Here is an 18738-nt window from a genome sequence, read left to right as displayed (position 1 = left end):
GACCATTTGTGCAATTTAGTCTTTTTTTTACTAATTCTCATCATTGTACTCTTAAGTAATTATGAAAAAACTCATAATTAAAGATAATGTTCTTCCAATAATATATTTAAGGATATTGATTAAACTATCCCCTATTAAAAAAAATAAAATTAAGAAAAAAAACATTTTTTTTGTTTTTGAAAAATGACCGCTTTCAATGTAATGTCATATTCCATATTTGTTCTTGAAATTTCAGAAGTATTTTTTTTAATTTTCTTTTCATTTGCACTATTTTTTTCAAAAAAACTCTACTCATGTCCAAAATGTCCATTTCGAAGTGTTTAATATCAACGTTTTTCAATCAAATGTTTGATTTTACGTGTCGTATACACTTCCCATTTGCTATGTTTCTTTAACTTTGCGTTAGATTTTAGTAAAAGACAAATTCTGGAATTGTTCAACGTATTTTGGATTTGTTCTTAAAATTTCCTAGTTTTTTTTTTTTTTTTTTTTTTTGGTATGGAATTCAAAATATATTTTTTGTCGGAAAAGGTACTTTTACGGTGTCTAGAATGACCCATCCGTGACATGTTGGTCACTTAAAAAAATATATATATTTTTATGTTATTTTCTTTAATATTAACTTAAAATATGGTTAGTATAGTTAACACTTAACATGCCATATACATTTCATATCAAATAATCTTCAAATCAGAAAACAGTAATCGTAAACGAAAAAGCACACAAGTGCTCTTTCAATTACTTGGCTCCCAACAACCGATATATTTATTAAAATATTAATTAAACATCTCTAACAATCATAATCCAACATGAAAATAAAAAATCAAATGTTAGTTTTATAGTATGAATTTAAGTTAATGAAAGGGGACAGGGGTACCTTGCTTTTTGTTAACAATAGCCATTGCTAGATACCGAGTGCCCATTCCAATTGGCATTTGCTCATTTGGACCTTCCCAAAATGGAGCTTCACCCTCCCCCACCAACCGCCAGTAGCCTGTTCTCAGTGACTCAGCTTGCTCCTCCGTGCAATTTTGTAGCAAAGATTCCACGCGGAAATTTATCCCAAGATTACCAAGAAAATGAGACTGTGTGATTGGCCCATACACACACACATCTTCTGCAAACATGATATAGCAATATACTTTACTTTCATTCATTTGTTTATTATAGAAATAGAACCCATATAATAAACAAGGAATGCAAACCGGAAACTTCCTCAGCAGAATGCTTGATTGCAGGAAAATCAACATATGCACTTAGATCAGCAGAACCAGGATCATCCAACATATTCACAAACTTGTGTTTTCGAATTGCCTAAAAAAACCAATAAAATTTTATTTATGGAATTCATAAATATTGGAGAAGAGTGTTGAATTACCTGAAGACTATCGGAGACTATTCCATCCAAGCCATAATCAATTATGAGGGCCCCACCACCATCACTACTTATTCTTTTGGCAATATTTTGTGTCAAATCCATTGCTTTGGGGCAAATCTCAACATGTTCAAGTTTACTTAAATCTTCAGTCGGGGCCCACTTGCAACGTTTTAGAAGGTAAAGGGTTGCAGGTGTAGGCTGTGGTGAGAGGACAACACGAAACCTGAAAATAAATAAATAAATAAATCAAGAAGCTATAAAAGAAGTTGATGATAATTGTGCAGGCTTTAAAACATACTTTGAATCTTCTGCAACATCAATCATCTTTTCACACCACCCACGAGAAGCTTTCTGGAAAAAGAAATAAAAATTTATAATAAAAGAATGTAATTGGTATTTGGTAAGCATAGATTATGATCTTAAATTCTTATCACTTTCTATTTTAGGTTGCTCCAAATTGCAACATTTCCTTATTTGGAAAGAAACTAAGTTAACCTGAAACTGATGAACTGGTAAGGCATCATAGAATTCATGGGCAATGATAATTGTTGGCACTGCATGGAAGCAAAAAAAAAAAAAAAATGAAGTCAGAAAAAGAAAATGACTAAAATGACCCTTTTAGCCTTTCAGAAGATATACAGAAGGAGTTTAAACTTAAAAACAACATTTTTAGCATTATAGAGTAGCATACTTACATCCTGTTGGAACTTCCTCTAGGGTTGAGTGCCATGAAACAGGTGTTCCAGTCAATGTGGTAGCAGTATTTTCATCCTCATCTTCACATTTTAATGTTAGCTTTTGGATCTTCTTTAATGCTGGACTAACTTCAATCATGTGTATGTTTAGGGATTTTGTGAACTTCTCAAACTTTGAAGCACCCTATGGTGGGAAATCACATCCCCATATTATTAACATACAATTAGCAACATATATAGGAAAAAGAAAGTAAAACCTAAAGCATAAGATTAGTAGTATACTCTTAGAAGATCAGCCATGAGAGTTCCTCTTCCTGGCCCCAGCTCAACTAGATTGACTCTATCTGGTTGCCCCATTTGCTCCCACAAACACATTGCCCAAACACCAACCATCTGAATCAAGAATAGCATGATAGGTTAATAATCTAATATTTTTGTGGTAAACTTTGATTCAGGAATATAACATATTTCTACATTTTTAACAGAAGTTTGAATGATAAATGAATCAATGACTAGTTTGAAGAATGGGTATGGCATCAAATTACCTCTCCAAACATTTGGCTTACTTCAGGGGATGTTATGAAGTCACCTTCTGCACCGAAAACATCCCGATTGATATAAAAACCAGCCTTGGGATTTATCAGGACTTCTTCCATGTACTCAGCAACCGATATTGGGCCACCTCTGAACTGAAAGATAAACAATCAAAACTCTTTATGAAGATGAAAACAAAGCCAAAACAAAGTGAAGAAATCAAACCAACTAACAAACAAAATCCTAAGGGCTGAATACTCCCTGAGTTCCAGAAAAATGCCCAAATAGAGTCCTATGGTCACAAAAAACTTGAGTATTGACATAAGAGTTCTGAGAGTAGGTAAGAAGTGATTGTTATGTTGGACATCATAAAAGAAGCAATATGAATCAATGAATTGTGTTACTATTGTAAGAACTAAAGAACATCTAAATAGAGCACATAAATAGGCTATGATCCGATTACTTGCATTCTATGCTGAGGTTTATGGGTTTCCATTTCAAAACCATTAGTTAAGAGAGGATTCACGTTTGGATCTTGATGAATGAATAGAATTTTAGGCAATGCGACTAACACTATGATGTTCTAAACCTACTCTTCAAAAGAGTGTATCATGACATTGAATTCCATCGTGCGACTGATAGAATCAGGCAAACTGACATACTTAAATTCTCGAATGAATAACATTTGTTCATATAGAAACAAATTAGGTAACACTAGGAATACAACAAATGCTTTAATCTTCAATTCAACTCAGACCGATAGAAAAACAAACTGGACGCATATTCGATGTAAATAGAGAAACGAGGCGCAAGTAAAACCTTAATTATGCTTTTAAGATGCTTAACAAGCTCAGAATCTTTCGACGTTTCATGAGAATGCTCTGTAAAAAAGACATGTAAGTTATTGCACATCTCAAGTAATTCGCGTGTAACAATAAAGAAGTAGACAGAGACCGAACCAGGAGGATTGCTCAATCCTGACCGGTCTATGGAAATCCTCGCGGCGGGTTGAGAAGTGTAATCATCGGAAAACTGAGTGTTCGTCGGTTGTTCGGCGGAAGTTCCCACCGGAGCTTGAGACGACGCAGTCGCCGAAGATGAACATCGACGGAGAGTGTCAGCTGACGATTGCCGACTGATGAGGCATCGACATCGTTGTGCTATAGAAGCTTGTCCTATGAATCTCCGCAGCATTTCAATGGTGCCTTTGTGAGCGGTTTGCAGATTGCAGGTGTCGGAGCAAATATACCTCGAATCGGAAAACAGTAGTGTTAATCTACAGAAGTGGAATACACTTATTGAATAAAACTTTACAAGTTTGCAGAAAGACATCAAAAGGGGATGTAGCTCAGATGGTAGAGCGCTCGCTTAGCATGCGAGAGGTACGGGGATCGATACCCCGCATCTCCAAGTTTTTTTTTCGCGACAGACTAGATAAATAATTATCTTGTACACTTTTTGTTCGAAAAAAGACGATACATATTGGCCTGTTTACAAAAATATGTTTTTAGTTTTTTCAATAAATCTTTACAAAATACTAACTATACATTATAACATTTTTCAATCGCTACCCTGAATCAATCCTCACTATTCAAACTAGCTATTTTACAGTGGAAGTTCTAAGCATCTATCTCTTTGTATTGGTGGTTGTATAACATTTTTACATTCTTTACATAACTCCTAGTGTTTCACCTTTATATGACTAATCTAAGTTTGGCGCAAAGTTTCACCGAAAATCGATGACGTTACACTGATCAACAATGTACGATCAGGTATAACACAGCCAAGTGATATCCTTGAGTTGATGATTTATGTATAGTTGAAGTTGATTTATTTCTTTTGACCACGGTAGAAGTGATATCCTTGAGCCCCTTAATAATTACATGTTGATATTGAATGTATAGTTATAGTCAGACTAGATTGATAGTCAATCATGTTGTATGTCTTTTGGGCCACCATGAATCCATATTAAGAATTAAGAAACAAAATAATAAACACGAGAGTTAGACGAGAATCACATGTCTTACGTTTATAAAATGAATGTTTGATGACTTACCTATGACTATATCAGACCTAAGGGTTCAGATGACAATGTTAGTAAAACATACCTAGTGAAAATTGTCAGTAAAACATACCTAGTATAAATTGTAAATACAAATATATAGATGTTGGGACATATACAATTGAAAGTTTGTTGAAAACATGTTGTGTAAGCTAGAGTGACAAAATTTCAATTAGTTGTCGGTTATAATTGGAATAACCATGTAAAAATAATTAATATGTCAGTAAGATTTTTCTCTTTTTTTTTTTGCAATATTATCGGGTAAATCTGTAATTTTTGGCTACGATAACGTTTTTTTTGAACACTTTACTAAGTTCAACGGTATATGATCGAGCAAGAAAAAATCTTTAATGATATATTTTGAACAAACTGAAAACTTTATTAATAACGTACTTTTTTATCAAAAAAAGTTATATGGTGTCGGTTTTTTTTTTTTTTTTTTTTTTTTTTTTTTTTTTTTTTTTTTTATGAATCACACTAAATGTACTCATCCCTCATGATTCGAGTAGTATTATGCATAAAAAAAGGTGCCTATATTTACGAGAGTCCTAAACTAATCTAATTTCATCACTATTAAGGGAGGAAGGAGTAGTGGGGTTGTGAATATTTGATGTCAGCGGTATCACCAATATATGGTTCCGAGTAGTGGCAGTTCCAACCGGAACAACTTAATTGATTGAGTTGCTTTATTGACCTGCCAACTTTGTTGTATTCAATATGTATGTGTGCATGTGTCTTTATTTATGTTTTTTTTTTTTTTTTTATATCTTTTTCTGTTTTTTTTAATATAATTTTTATTTTAAATTAGCGTAAATTTATTTTTAAATGTAAAAATGTTATGTTTATTTTATTTATATTTTTTAATTTAATTAAATAAAAAAGAATGACGTGAAAGTGGGTTGAGTGACATGGTAAAAATATATTTTGTATGTGTTGTGGGTTGAAAGATGGAAGACAGTGAAGAGAAAAAAAAAACTGACGTGACAATGAGTTGAGTGAATTGGGAGGAAAGAAGTCTCTTCCCTAAAAATAATGAGTTGCAGAAGAAATTTTGGTTTATTAAGTTCGCACGTCAAAGGGTGAAGACGTAAAACATATGCTTGGATTTCCTTTTGATCATTTTCTACTATTTTTTTGAGTTTTATGATTATTGATAGTTTCAGTGATTTAGTGAAAATTATATGTAATTGTGTTTGGGCTATTTTTATCAATGTTAATTAATTTTACTGCATTTATTCTTCTAATGCTACCTCCACTCAACATAGATAAATAGTTCATTCGATACCAATAGAATAACCATTTCGATTCCAATATAGAATAACCAAACATCACAAGAAAACAATAATAAATCATTCTATTACCTTAGCTTATTTCATAATTTCATTTATTTTATTCCATTGATTTACTTATTATATTCACTATTACCTTGTTTATTTCATTGTTTCAGTTATTCCATTCCATCTTACAGTATTACTTAATTATATTAACTTCAATCATCCAATACCTTGATCATACTTCATACATTCATACTACCATCCAACTAAACATAATACTGTACTTGATAATCATTCCTGATTAAAAAGAAAGACAAAAAAAGTGTAGAGATCATCGAGAAGACACAAAAAGCAGCAAGCCCACAACTCCATTTACACTTTCTCCAAAACGGAATCGGAGTCATTCTTCAGTTCTCGTGCATCCAACCTCTGATTTCCAAGTAATCCAATTCCATGTTCACCGGATTTCATATTCTCCCAATCCTTAACAAGATCAACAATTACAAACTCATATAACAAAAACACACTACACACCACCACAACAAAGTACAAAGCCACCGTTATTTGCAAACTGAGAAAATACCCAAACTCACAAACGAATCCAAACGAGAGAGACATATACAGAAACCATATTATCAACTTCAGCCATAATTTGCGACTCGAATTCTCGTTTTTAGGGATAGAAAAGTACAATGGCAAGCAACAATCATACAATGCCAAACTTAAAAGTACCAGGAGACTGAGAATAGCTAGTGAGTAGTCGTTACGCCGGTAGGCTCTGGAGAACATTCCGATGGTGTTGGGAATCATGATCAGGAAGTAAAGTGGGAATATTGGATCGTCGTCGTTGATTTCTTTCGGGTGTCTGTAGATCGTCCGACGAGGATTTGGGGTTTTCTTTTCACGGGGAGGCGCTACGGCTGCCATTTTGATCGGAGTTGAGGATGTGATATTATCGATTTTTTTTTTTGTTTAAAGTTGCTTTGATGGAGTTTGGTGATGGAGGTAGTCGGTTTTTTATGATGGCAACGCCATGAAAGTGATCTGGAAGTTTCGATGTAATTTCTTGGCAATTTCGCAGCATGTACTCGTGTGTTTGAAGTTGGGTATTGAAGTTTAAAGATGTAATATAAATAACAATTATGGAACAAAATAGGCTGTTCATCTAAAAATAATTAATTTTTTTTTTTCAAAAGTGAATAAGTTAAAAAAATATATTTAGGTATAGAGAAAAAACTTTTAAAACAACTTTCTGTTTAGTGTTTAAAAATATGATTTTAAAAAGTAACAATTTCTAATTTCTTGAAAAAGTTTATAACTAATATTTATAAAATAGATAAAAACATTAAGCCAAATATTTTTTAAGTTATTGATTTATGGGGCAATTACTAATCTAGCCAAATTAAGGAAGTGATTAGCAATTTTTAGCTAAAAAATAGTAAATGTCCAAATATAGCCCACGAAACCGTAGGTTTCTATATTCGTCTACTGTTTCGCCAATTCTCAAAACCCTAAATGAGACATGAGCACTATAAAAGGAATGATATTGCCTCCATCCCAGCCACCATTTTCAGAGAGTGAAACCCTAAAAGAGATAAACCTTCGTTCTAAACTTGTGTGTGTGTATTTGAGCTTGAAAATGTCATTGTGTGCTTGTGAAGAAGAAGAGAAGACCTTGAAGAGGAAAGATTAGAGTCCAAGCTTCTAGATCTGAGCTAAACTGAGTGGGGAGCCTCTCACAAAAGGTGGAGACTTTTTGAGCAAAGGAACTCCATGGACCTTGATCTACCCCATTTCAGTGTATTTTGTGTTATAAATCCATAAAAATCCAATCTTGGACGTTAAGATTAAGTCATGCATGAGATTAGGGCTTAATGGGGAAAAAGGATATGTGTTTGAAGTGATTGGTGACCTTTACAGCCATGCAAAGGCTTAAAGGTTTCGACTTTATGGCTTAAGAGACAATAGAGTGCTTGGATCTGAGATATGAGCTTATGTCTTAATCTATTCAGACCAAAAATCATGAAAGTATGAGACTGGGACTTACGTTGGGCGTAATCCTAGTACGCGCCGCGTAGGGGGTCAAGTTCCCTGATTCTGGATGACCACGGAGTACGCCCCGCGAACAAAGCTGGTACGTGCAGCGTACCTCCCTACAATTGACTTTCGTTGACTTTTAAGGTTTGGTCAACATGTGGGCTTTTGGACCATTAGAGGGGTAAAATGGTCTTTTAGCCTTCTGAGAGAACATAGGAAGGGATTAGTCTAGCCTTGAGATCCGTTATTGATTTGAGATAATTACTTTATGTGATTAGGCGGGGGCTAGGTCATTGTTTCAAGTTCGGGGATATCGAGCACATAAGTTACTAGACATCATACGAGGTGAGTCTTCTCACTATACCTTACCTAGAGTGGTAATTATGTGTGACTGGAAGGTCTTATGTGCTATGACGAGTATGTGATATATGTTACTATGTGATATGTATATGTTATGTATGTTATGAGTAGCATGGAATGGATCGGAAGGTCAGTATGATATGGACCGGAAGGTCAACAGGGTATGGACCGGAAGGTCAATAGTGTGTGGACCGGAAGGTCAACAGTGTATGGACCAGAAGGTTAGCAGTGTATGGACCGGAAGGTTAATATGGTATGGACCAGAAGGTCGACTGAGTAGGACTGGAAGGTCTACTCAGATTGTGGGACCGGAAGGCCCCTGAGACACATTGATCGGAAGGTCTCGTAGAGCTATAGACTCGAGTGGCTAGTCGTATGTACGTAGTATTTTGGGGAACTCACTAAGCATGCGTGTTTACCATTTATGTGATATGCGTTTCAGGGACTTCAGAGGACTGCGGGAAGGCACCGACATGATTGTACACACACACACTATGTTTTGGGAAGAGCTACTGTGGATCCTGGATTTTATGTGATGATTTTGAAAACTTTGTTAAATGAATAATTGGTGTTGAACAATATGATATATGTTTTATGAATTAAAAATGAAAATTTGTTTTGAATTTCCATGACGTTACAACCATTCTACCATTTCCAAGCTAGACCGAGCCAAACTGTAACATCCCACAATTTCCAGATAAAATTTTCATTTTAAAATTTGTCCTAATCATACGATAATCATATTAAAACAGTCGAAAGTATATCATAGTAAAACAATATATGAGTACAACTCCTAAAATCAAGTAAATACAGAAACATGGGCGGATGCGGTGCGATCAAGTCAGACACTTCCCTTTTGAGCTAAAAGTACCTGAAACATAAACTGAAAAATGCAAACACAAACTTAGTGAGTTCCCCAAAAATACCCCTTACCATACATACATAACAGTAAAAAAACATATTGGGTCTATTTCACCCCCTTCAGTATCTTTCAACCGGTATTGGGTCTATTTCACCTCCTTCGGTATCTTTCACCGGTAAGAGTCTATTTCACCTGCACAACTAACACATATAATCATAAAAATAAGAGTCACAAAGGCATCAAGCATATACAGGAATAACATATAATTATCACGAAGACAATCATCATCTTACAAGCATAATCTAGTGGGTCGGCCTTGGTGCCTTCAACCCACGGATACAGTGAAGGAAACTCCCCTCAGACTGAAGATATCTGTAACATCCCAAAATTGAGACCCAATTTTTTTTGTTTTATAGTATATATTACTTGTAAAAATAGTTAACGGAAAACAACATTGATATCAATTCAAACATAAAGTCACAAATCACAAGTCTCAAAATCATATGATCAAATAGTATAATATCATAGTACAATCCCAGGTTTCTCAAATGTGGAATATCATGTGTGAATGTGTGATGTGCTGCTACCCCAACGGTTCCTTCCCCTGAGATGAAGAGGTACCTGAAACCAATTTGTGAGTTCCCCCATCATACTCATACCAAATGGTGCATAATCTTCGGTATCTTTCAACCGGTAACTGTCAGGCATAGCCAGGAGCTGGGCTTCTCCTCGGTATCTTTCAATCGGTAACCAGGAAGTAACCTCCCATTCGGTATCTTTCAACCGGTAACTGGGAGCTACCCTCCCCTTCGGTATCTTTCAACCGGTAATCGGGGACAATTTCACCACTTACTACTGCTAACACATACCAAGCATAGTAAACATATCAAGCACAATAATAATATCAGGCACAATAATCATATCTCATATCAACACTAGATAATTATCACAAAGACAATCATCTATCCAACACTCTTACTCATGGGCCAGCATTGTGGCCGTAGACCCACTCCTACTAGGAGAAAACTCACCTCAAAGTCGTGTAGTGTCTGCACTGATCTCGATGTGAAAACCAACTCTCCTTGAATCCTCAATCCATACACAACAACTTTTATAACTTATCGATTCATACTCGTAACCCTTACAAGGGCCAACTCAAATCCAAGACAAGGTCAAGGTCAACACCTTAATCAATGGTCAATCCTCTGTCAAAGTCAACATCTGGTTGACTAGACTCGCCGAGTTGGTCCGCTAACACGCCGAGTCCCCATGTTCACCTACTACCATAATCCCGTCCTTACTTGTCGAGTCTAGCAAGAGCTCGACGAGTTCGCCTTCAACAACACATCTGACTATCTTCAACCGAATCGTAGAGTTCGTCCTTGAACTCGTCGAGTTCATCTTCATCCATATGAAGATGTTCAGTCTACGACTCGCCGAGTTCTCCTTGAACTCGTCGGGTCCATATTCATGTGGTTGGGACATTTCCTTGAACTCGTCGAGTCTATTCATCCACTCGCCGAGTCCTATGATTCCGAGGTCCAAAACAAACCCCCTAGCAGGCTGAGTGTTCCTTCCACTCAACCAAAACCCTTTCCAGAAGACGTTTGTGTTGGATTAATGTCTAAGTCCATAACTATATTTGGTATGCACTTGACTCAACCCGGCATGGTCCATTTGGGTTGCACTTCACCGGCACAATTTATATGGATAGTCTTTTGAAAATAGTATATTTATGATTTATATTAATATATTATAAGTTCTAATATATTAATATATAATCATATTATTTAATTAGTATTGATCAAGAATTAATTTATAATTAATTAAGTGATCAGAAGGAACTAATTAAATATGGACTCTTAGATATATATGTGTAGTGGGCCAAGTTCATTTAGGTTGGGCTAAGTCTTCATGGATAGTCTGTAGAGCTTTAACCCATGGATCCTAGGAAATGAAAGGTCATGGGTATTAGGGTTTAACCCTAATCCTCCACACTATATAAAGGGTCTTATGGTTCATGAAATAAGGCTAGTGGCTAGTGTGGATACACTAAAGAGGGCAATAACCGATTTCATAAAGTGTGAGCCAAGTATCCATATTCTCTAAAGGTTTTCCAAGGTGTTTTGGTGATTTGTGATTCCACTTAAGGCTTCCACACTATTGAGGCTAAGCTCTTAAAGTTCAAGACTTCAAGCTTCATTAAAAGGTATGTATTCTAACTTGTTATATTACCCAAGTATCAAGGATTGTATGCTAGATAGGGTAATACCTTGGAATATTCATATTTGCATGTATAATAGAGAAAACATAGATCCAAGGTATTTAGGGTTGCATGTACACTTAGGAGTCTTAGAATGCTCAAAACCCAACAGTGGTATTAGAGCCATGAGTTGTTTTGTGTTATATTCATGCAAATGTTTGATTTTCAAAGTTGGAAAAAAAAAGGAAAAAAAACATGAAGTTTGTCAAATTTTAAGATAATTACTTGTTTTGTGAAAAACTAATTATTTGTAAAATTTGAATCATTTTCTATATGATTTGAATTAGGTCAAATTTAGTAAAAGATAAAATGATATGATTATTTTATTAGTTTTAAAAGTTTGATCTAAATGTTTTAAGGAGTTACAAATTTTGTCATAAAATTTTGGAGCTCAAAAGTTTTTTTTTAAAGTTGTGATCTTAAGTGTTTTGAAACCTCCATAAGTTATAGATATGAAAAGGTTTAAAAAAAATTTGATTCAAAGTTTTTATGGAGTTACAAATTTTGGTGTTAATATTTTAAAAAAATTCCATAACTTATTCTTAAGTAATGGAACATGAAAAGTTTCATCATAAAACAAGCATTTAACTCCATAAATTATGGATTACAAAAAGTTTTATGTTTCCTTGATTTATGAGTTAGTTTAGATTAAAAAAAATTGTGTTTTAGTTGTTTTCAATCCTAATTAATCTAGAGGCAGTTCATAAAATGTGTTTTTGTAACTTGTCCTCAAGTTACATAAAATGTCACATTTATGAATCTTAAAACTCATAGGTTACATAAAAATTGAGGAGTCTTTTTCATTAAATAGTATTATGACTCTATAACTTGTCATCAAGTTGTGGATGTTTACGAGTCACTTCTTTAAAAGTGTTATTAAAGAATAAAAATGAAGAGTCTTCATTTTAATGAACCATTAAACTCTTAAGTTATGAAATGAAAAGTTTTGAATAGTTTCAAAAAACTTGCCCTCAAGTTTTGGAATTTGTAAAGTTTTCCCATGATACTTTAATTCCAAGTTAAGCCCTTAGAATTTTAAAAGTTAAAATTCAACCCTTATACTTTATAATATTATAAGTTAATAATATTTATATATATGTATAAGAGCAAGTCGTCTTACCATTAGTAGGCCTCATTCACGAAACCGGTCTATAAGGGGGGTATAAGGTTACTGCCTATAAAATGGCAGTTTAATGGGTGTCCACTCTCACCCACCGCTTCCTTGACTGGTGGAGGGTTGTTAGCCGAACGGGTAGGACAAGGACTATAATTCCCCCTTCATTAAAAAGTATTAATGATAAATACTAAGTAACTAAACTCTTATTAATACCCAATCTTAGTTACTTAGGAAAAATATGAATTTGGTGCTAACCCATGAAATTACACTTTGCACTTTGCTTAAATCGGTTAGTGGAGAGTGTGTGGTTAACCGGCACACTAGCTTGATTTAACAAGGTAGGCAAAGGGTAACTTAATGTTTATCATAATATCGATGGAGCGTGTGTGGTTAACCGGCACATCGATTGAGGGGTAAATATTAAGGGTACCAAGTATATTTGCATGGTTATTCACTCCTTGTTTTGTGATCCTCGGCATCCCAGTCACAAAACCTGCAGGGCACACTCAAGATTGAAATATGCCATTGAAAAGTTCAATGAATCTCAAAAGAATATAGGAGTTTCAAAACCAATTAAAACCTAATAATACATTTCGTTTATCTTGGTGGAAATTGGTGAATCGTCATTCACATACCTTCAAATATTTTATAGCTTGGATTACGACATCCCTCTTCCAAGTTATAAAATAGTTTGTTGGGTCCTAGCCTTAATATTTCATATTGGGTGTTATATTAAGGACTTTATATCAACTATCTTGAATATCTCCCAAAAGATGTCTAGTTCAGACATCTATGATCCTACCAAATCTCTTGGAACTTCACTTCCTCCACCTCCTCCAATTATTCTCCCTAACCCACAAGTTCAAGGTCACTCAAGCCCTATTGGCAAGTCAAGGTCTAAGTGTGATCACATCTTGGAGATGAAGTCACATAGTGATAAGCCGGGAGAGTTGGGTGTCAAAGTCTTGAGAAAGTTGGTGGTTCAATCACTTTCTAAGCCACATAGTGAGTTCCTTTGGGACTCCTATGAAACAGACTATGGCAAGACCCTTAATGATCTTATCTATTTGCTTGGTGTTTCTGAATCAGAAATGATCTGGAAGGCTAGTAAAGCACATTTGATTAGAAGATCGACTTCCCAAAACTTTATGGATATTGACAATGGTTACACTAGAAATCCAGAAAAAGCATTATCTTCCCAATGGAATGGGATCGGCCATAGTCAACTTGGTTGACCAAATGGTAAAGAGAAAAGCTAAGTTTGTGATAGTCCCATGTACCAATACCAAAGGGTCCATATGTTAAATTGCCAAAGGAAGGGGCATTGATTGCGAAGTTGCCAAATTTACCTAAGGATGTTAAAGTCAATAAGTTTGACTCTACTTCAGGTAAAGTCCGTTGTCTAACTCTGTTAAGCTCCTATTTAGAGATTCTTATTACATAATGTGACTGTGTCACATGGTGATGTTATAAGAATCAAAGAAAAGAGAGAAAGCTTAAAGGAAGTATATGATGATTCTGATCGCGAAGATGGATTTCGATCGCATCAGAATTTTGAGCTGTTACTTAGGAGTTATGACACATTGCTTAGGAATCGATAACAACAAGGTTTCCATATGGATTGTAAGGATGAGTTTTTCCACATAGTTTTTAAAATAAAAGGAAACTTTTGATTTTATTTATTTTAAGTATCCTTACAATGGCATTTGTGAAAAAATTGTTGCTTATATGATTCCATTGCTAGTAATATAGGAAAATGGTTTTGATTCTTTCATTTGTGGTAGTGTCTAAAATTACCAAATAAGGAAAGTTTCTCATCACCAAAGTTTAAATTAGACCGAAACTTGGAATCATGCAAGGTGTATAGTATGATGAATGAGAACTTTCAAGCATTGGAAAATTAAGACTAATTACTTGTTCACATGGATGTGTGAGTCAAGTAAAGGACTGAGGGATTGAATACACATTCTTGTGCACTGATCAAGCCCACCACAAATAATCGTTAAGACTATTCAACATGATTTACTAAAGTTTAGTAAATATGGTTATACTTACAAGTTCAAGTATAATTTTGAAAATTTGAAAAGTTTCAATGTATGGCAGCGCAAATAAGAAAGAATCAAATTATGGCAGAAAGATAAAAGTTTCTCAAATCTGAAAAGATGGGAGAGTACTTTATGATATATGATCATCGTAATGATTAAGAGACCTTATCGCAATTCATCCTCTAAGTGCATTCTGATAGCTAAAAAGAGGAGTTGTGAATTGTTGACGTGGTTAAATCAAGAAGATGATTCATACTTCATTCCAAAAACAATTCTTAGAGTCATACTCCAAGATTGTAACTTGAGTGACACATCTTAAAGAAGGTTTATTAACACTATTCAAATGTAAGAGTAAAAGGTTTTCTACCCTTGTACATTTGAAATTGGTAAGTTGTGATGTTTTGGATAAAACAGAGACCAACTTAGGCCAATCGTGTTAAGTGTTTGTCTTGATTAGAATCCACATTATCTCTTGAATATTTGGCAAGAAAGTCTTATAGGTCAAGGAGACAGTGGGAGTCTAAAATATCCTGAAAGGGTTTCAAGAAGTAATCAAGAATAAAACCTGTATTTCATCACTAGCACACAACTAGAGGTTTATAACCTATCATGTTGACATTTCTGTGCCCATTCCAGTTAATTTGGCTATACATTTGAGTTCTACATGTTCTCAATTGTTTTCATAGCTACTTGGAAGCAATGTTAGGCCCTTGAGCTGCCAGGTGGCAAGAAGTTAAGATTGCACAAGTTCAATCCATATGAGTTAGGATTTGTCACTAACCTAGTCTTGTGATTATGGTTTGACAAATTCACATGGATAAGAACACATACACCATAAAATATAAGTGTCATAAGGTTTCTCTCCGATTCATGAAAATGATGGTGAGGAAATTCTTTCACTAAGTAGATTTTAAGTAGATAGCAATTGTGAAATTTGCAGTTCTCAAAGTCGTTAGTGGAGCATGCGTGGTTAACCGACACACTAACATTGACTTATGAGAAATGGCAAAAAGTATAAACAATTGAGACTATGATTACAACATTCCTTTTCATAGTTCTGAAATTGTTTAGAAACACCTGTGATCTATCTAAGATAAGGTGTATGATTTTGATAAAGTCTTATCAAAGCAATCTAGTATCAGAAATCCAAACTTTGGTAAGAATGTCAATAAAGTATTGACTTCTAGAGGTCTAACTGTTTTATGGATACATGTCAAAGCTAGTGGGAGCATAAGTGTTATGCTAATAATCATCATGTTAGTGGGAGCATGATAATTATGGTAAGTATTACAAGTTATCAATGTTAATTATAGAAAACAAAAGTTTCAATTCGTAAGGTTGCATGGGTTGGAAAAGTTGTTTTGCTATAATTAAGGGAGAGGAAATTATACTTCATTTCAATTCTAAAAAAATTAGATTGAGTTTATAATCATTCTAAAGAGCTTATATTGAGATTTTAATCACATTTAGTCAAGAATATATATACGAATTTCATGTTGGATTGGTTCAACTTAAGAACGTTCTATATATTGCGTTCTCAAAATTCGGTTATGATTACGGCATCCCTTTTCATAGTCAAATTTTGAGAATATGGCAAACAAAAAATTATTATGGCAAAAGACTGGTCTAGAACCATGTATTTATGTGAAACATCATGAATCGTGTCCCATTTACTTTGGGTACAAGATCGATTACATGTGCTATAATATTTATCCTTTCTGAATTTTCCAAATGCCTAGGGGAATTAAGGAGGAAAATGTCTAGAATTGGATATGACTAAAATGATTAAGCAATTGTCGAGGACAATCTAAGGTTTACCAAAGATTGGTTGCTCAAGGACAGTTGGAAGTATATTGTTAATATTGGAAGGACCATATTGACATAGTCTGAAAAGAGGCAACTCTTGTTCAGAAGTGGTAGTCAAAATGGGAATATAGAGTTGTCTTCATAGGTGGAAGCAATCTGTGTAAGGTTAAAGAAACTTAATGCAAGAAGCATGTTCAAAGCAATGCGCTTTGAATTTGATACATTGTTTCCATGGAATTGCACTCCATTGGAATACTCTGTAATGATTGTTGCCAAGTCTTTGTGGCTTTGTGCATAATCATTACAAGAGGAACAATGCATATAAGTTTAAAATCTAAATAGATTTCGATAAATGTTTGGAATTCTTACATTTAAGACAAGGATTTGGGAGTGTGAAAAGAGAATCACTGAAATTATGTTGAATTGATCTAGTTCACTAAGAAAAGGATCATAGACAAACATAGAGTTCATACTTGGTGTATGCCAAAGCTATTGTTTAGAAAACACGGTGTACATGCTTGGAGCATGGGACACCTAGTGTTTTAATTCAAGTATAAAGTTGATAAAACCGAAACAATGAATAATCAGTAATCAGTATGGTGATAAATAGAAAGTGTTTTATTTATATTCATAGGTTTTGATACCATATTAGATTCATTTATTCTTGTGTTTCACTTTGCATGTTTTGACTTCCATAATAACTAGGTTATTCTTCCGGAATGACTAAGTTATTCAAACCATCCACGGTCGGTCATATGTTGGAAGTAGATATGAATCAAGATTGTCATGGGTTGGCTTGTATAGGTCCAAGTTGGTGGACAAAGTTGTGCTACAACACTCATGAGTGATCATAAGTTCTGACTACTAGATTCAACCCGCGCTCATTTGAATCACTTCATGGATTTTATCACGAGTGATCATGAGACAATAATATCTTATATTCTTCAAACCTAGAGATATGAGTTGTTACTATGAGTTGGTTGTATATTGATTGCACGAAACCGCATTGGTAACTCGATGTTATAAAATGTGCCTTTGTGTATGATTCAACAAGTAGTAGAATAAGACATATGAGTCGAAGTTTATCCATTCCTTTTACCTTTGGGATAAAAGCGATATCTGTGGTCCCCTCGATGATTAAGTGATGACACATGTGAGTGCTTGGCCAAGCCATGACTGATTTGATTTGTTCAATCAGTTAGTCGTCATAAATCAGAAATCGGGAAACAACAAATGGACAGAGAGAATGATTGATAATCCATGTCTCAGTCCATATGATATCTAGAATGGAGGAATATATGAGCCCTTATCTAATGGACAAGTCATTGACAAAGTTTAGAGTTCGTTGACAAGGTCAGAGTTCGACAGCGGCTTTAAGAGCTACGATTGCCAGTTAGGTTTTGGAGTCATACTCAATAATAGTTTTAGACTTATCCAAGTGGGAGACTGTTTGATTAATGTCTAATTCCATAACTATATTTGGTATGTATTTGACTCAACCCGGCATGGTCCATTTGGGTTGCACTTCACCGGCACAATTTATATGGATAGTCTTTTGAGAATAGTATATTTATGATTTATATTAATATATTATAAGTTCTAATATATTAATATATAATCATATTATTTAATTAGTATTGATCAAGATTTAATTTATAATTAATTAAGTGATTAAAAGGAACTAATTAAATTTGGACTCTTAGATATATATGTGTAGTGGGCCAAGTTCATTTAGGTTGGGCTAAGTCTTCATGGATAGTCCATGGAGATTTAACCCATGAATCCTAGGAAATGAAAGGTCATTGGTATTAGGGTTTAACCCTAATCCTCCACACTATATAAAGGGTCTTATGGTTCATGAAATAAGGCTAGTGGCTAGTGTGGATACACTAAAGAGGGCAATAACCGATTTCATAAAGTGTGAGCCAAGTATCCATATTCTCTAAAGGTTTTCCAAGGTGTTTTGGTGATTTGTGAATCCACTTGAGGCTTCCACACTATTAGGGCTAAGCTCTTAAAGTTCCAGGCTTCAAGCTTCATTAAAAGGTATGTATTTTAACTTGTTATATTACCCAAGTATCAAGGATTGTATGCTAGATAGGGTAATACCTTGGAATATACATATTTGCATGTATAATAGAGAAAACATAGATCCAAGGTATTTAGGGTTGCATGTACACTTAGGAGTGTTAGAATGCTCAAAACCCAACAGTTTAGGGGAAAATGTGTCTCGACTCGCCTAGTTACCCAAGTGACTCGCCGAGTCGCTACTAGTCCAAAACTATACAGTCGATTATAATGGGTC

General features: G+C 34.5%; 2 protein-coding genes and 1 non-coding gene across 4 annotated transcripts; 1 reads left to right on the top strand and 2 right to left on the bottom strand.

Moving 5' to 3' along the window:
• Nucleotides 1-693: 693 nt before the first annotated feature.
• On the bottom strand, nt 694-3954 carry LOC111901918 (uncharacterized). Of its 2 annotated transcripts, none has more exons than XM_023897778.3 (10): nt 3567-3954; nt 3427-3488; nt 2619-2762; nt 2356-2466; nt 2074-2257; nt 1874-1932; nt 1677-1729; nt 1379-1601; nt 1206-1314; nt 694-1117 (listed from the first exon to the last, which is right to left on the bottom strand). In XM_023897778.3, the coding sequence occupies exons 1-10, from the start codon at nt 3937-3939 to the stop codon at nt 855-857; spliced, it is 1581 nt and encodes a 526-aa protein (XP_023753546.1). In that variant the 5' UTR covers nt 3940-3954; the 3' UTR covers nt 694-854. The 2 variants fall into 2 exon arrangements, with proteins under 2 accessions (XP_023753546.1, XP_023753554.1); XM_023897786.3 differs by having other exon boundaries at nt 694-1114; nt 3567-3860.
• TRNAA-AGC (transfer RNA alanine (anticodon AGC)) lies at nt 3945-4017 on the top strand. The gene has a single exon. It is a non-coding gene; the product is annotated as a tRNA-Ala (tRNA).
• A 2130-nt stretch (nt 4018-6147) lies between these two features.
• On the bottom strand, nt 6148-7042 carry LOC122197436 (uncharacterized). Its single transcript, XM_042901527.2, has 2 exons — nt 6676-7042; nt 6148-6426 (listed from the first exon to the last, which is right to left on the bottom strand). The coding sequence occupies exons 1-2, from the start codon at nt 6868-6870 to the stop codon at nt 6316-6318; spliced, it is 306 nt and encodes a 101-aa protein (XP_042757461.1). The 5' UTR covers nt 6871-7042; the 3' UTR covers nt 6148-6315.
• Between the last annotated feature and the right edge of the window lie 11696 nt (nt 7043-18738).

Source organism: Lactuca sativa, chromosome 4 (genome assembly GCF_002870075.4).
Source record: "Lactuca sativa cultivar Salinas chromosome 4, Lsat_Salinas_v11, whole genome shotgun sequence".
NCBI classification, from domain to species: domain Eukaryota; kingdom Viridiplantae; phylum Streptophyta; class Magnoliopsida; order Asterales; family Asteraceae; genus Lactuca; species Lactuca sativa.
The sequence above is the reverse complement of the archived record's forward strand: the minus strand, read 5'-3'. Positions and strand labels throughout refer to the sequence as shown.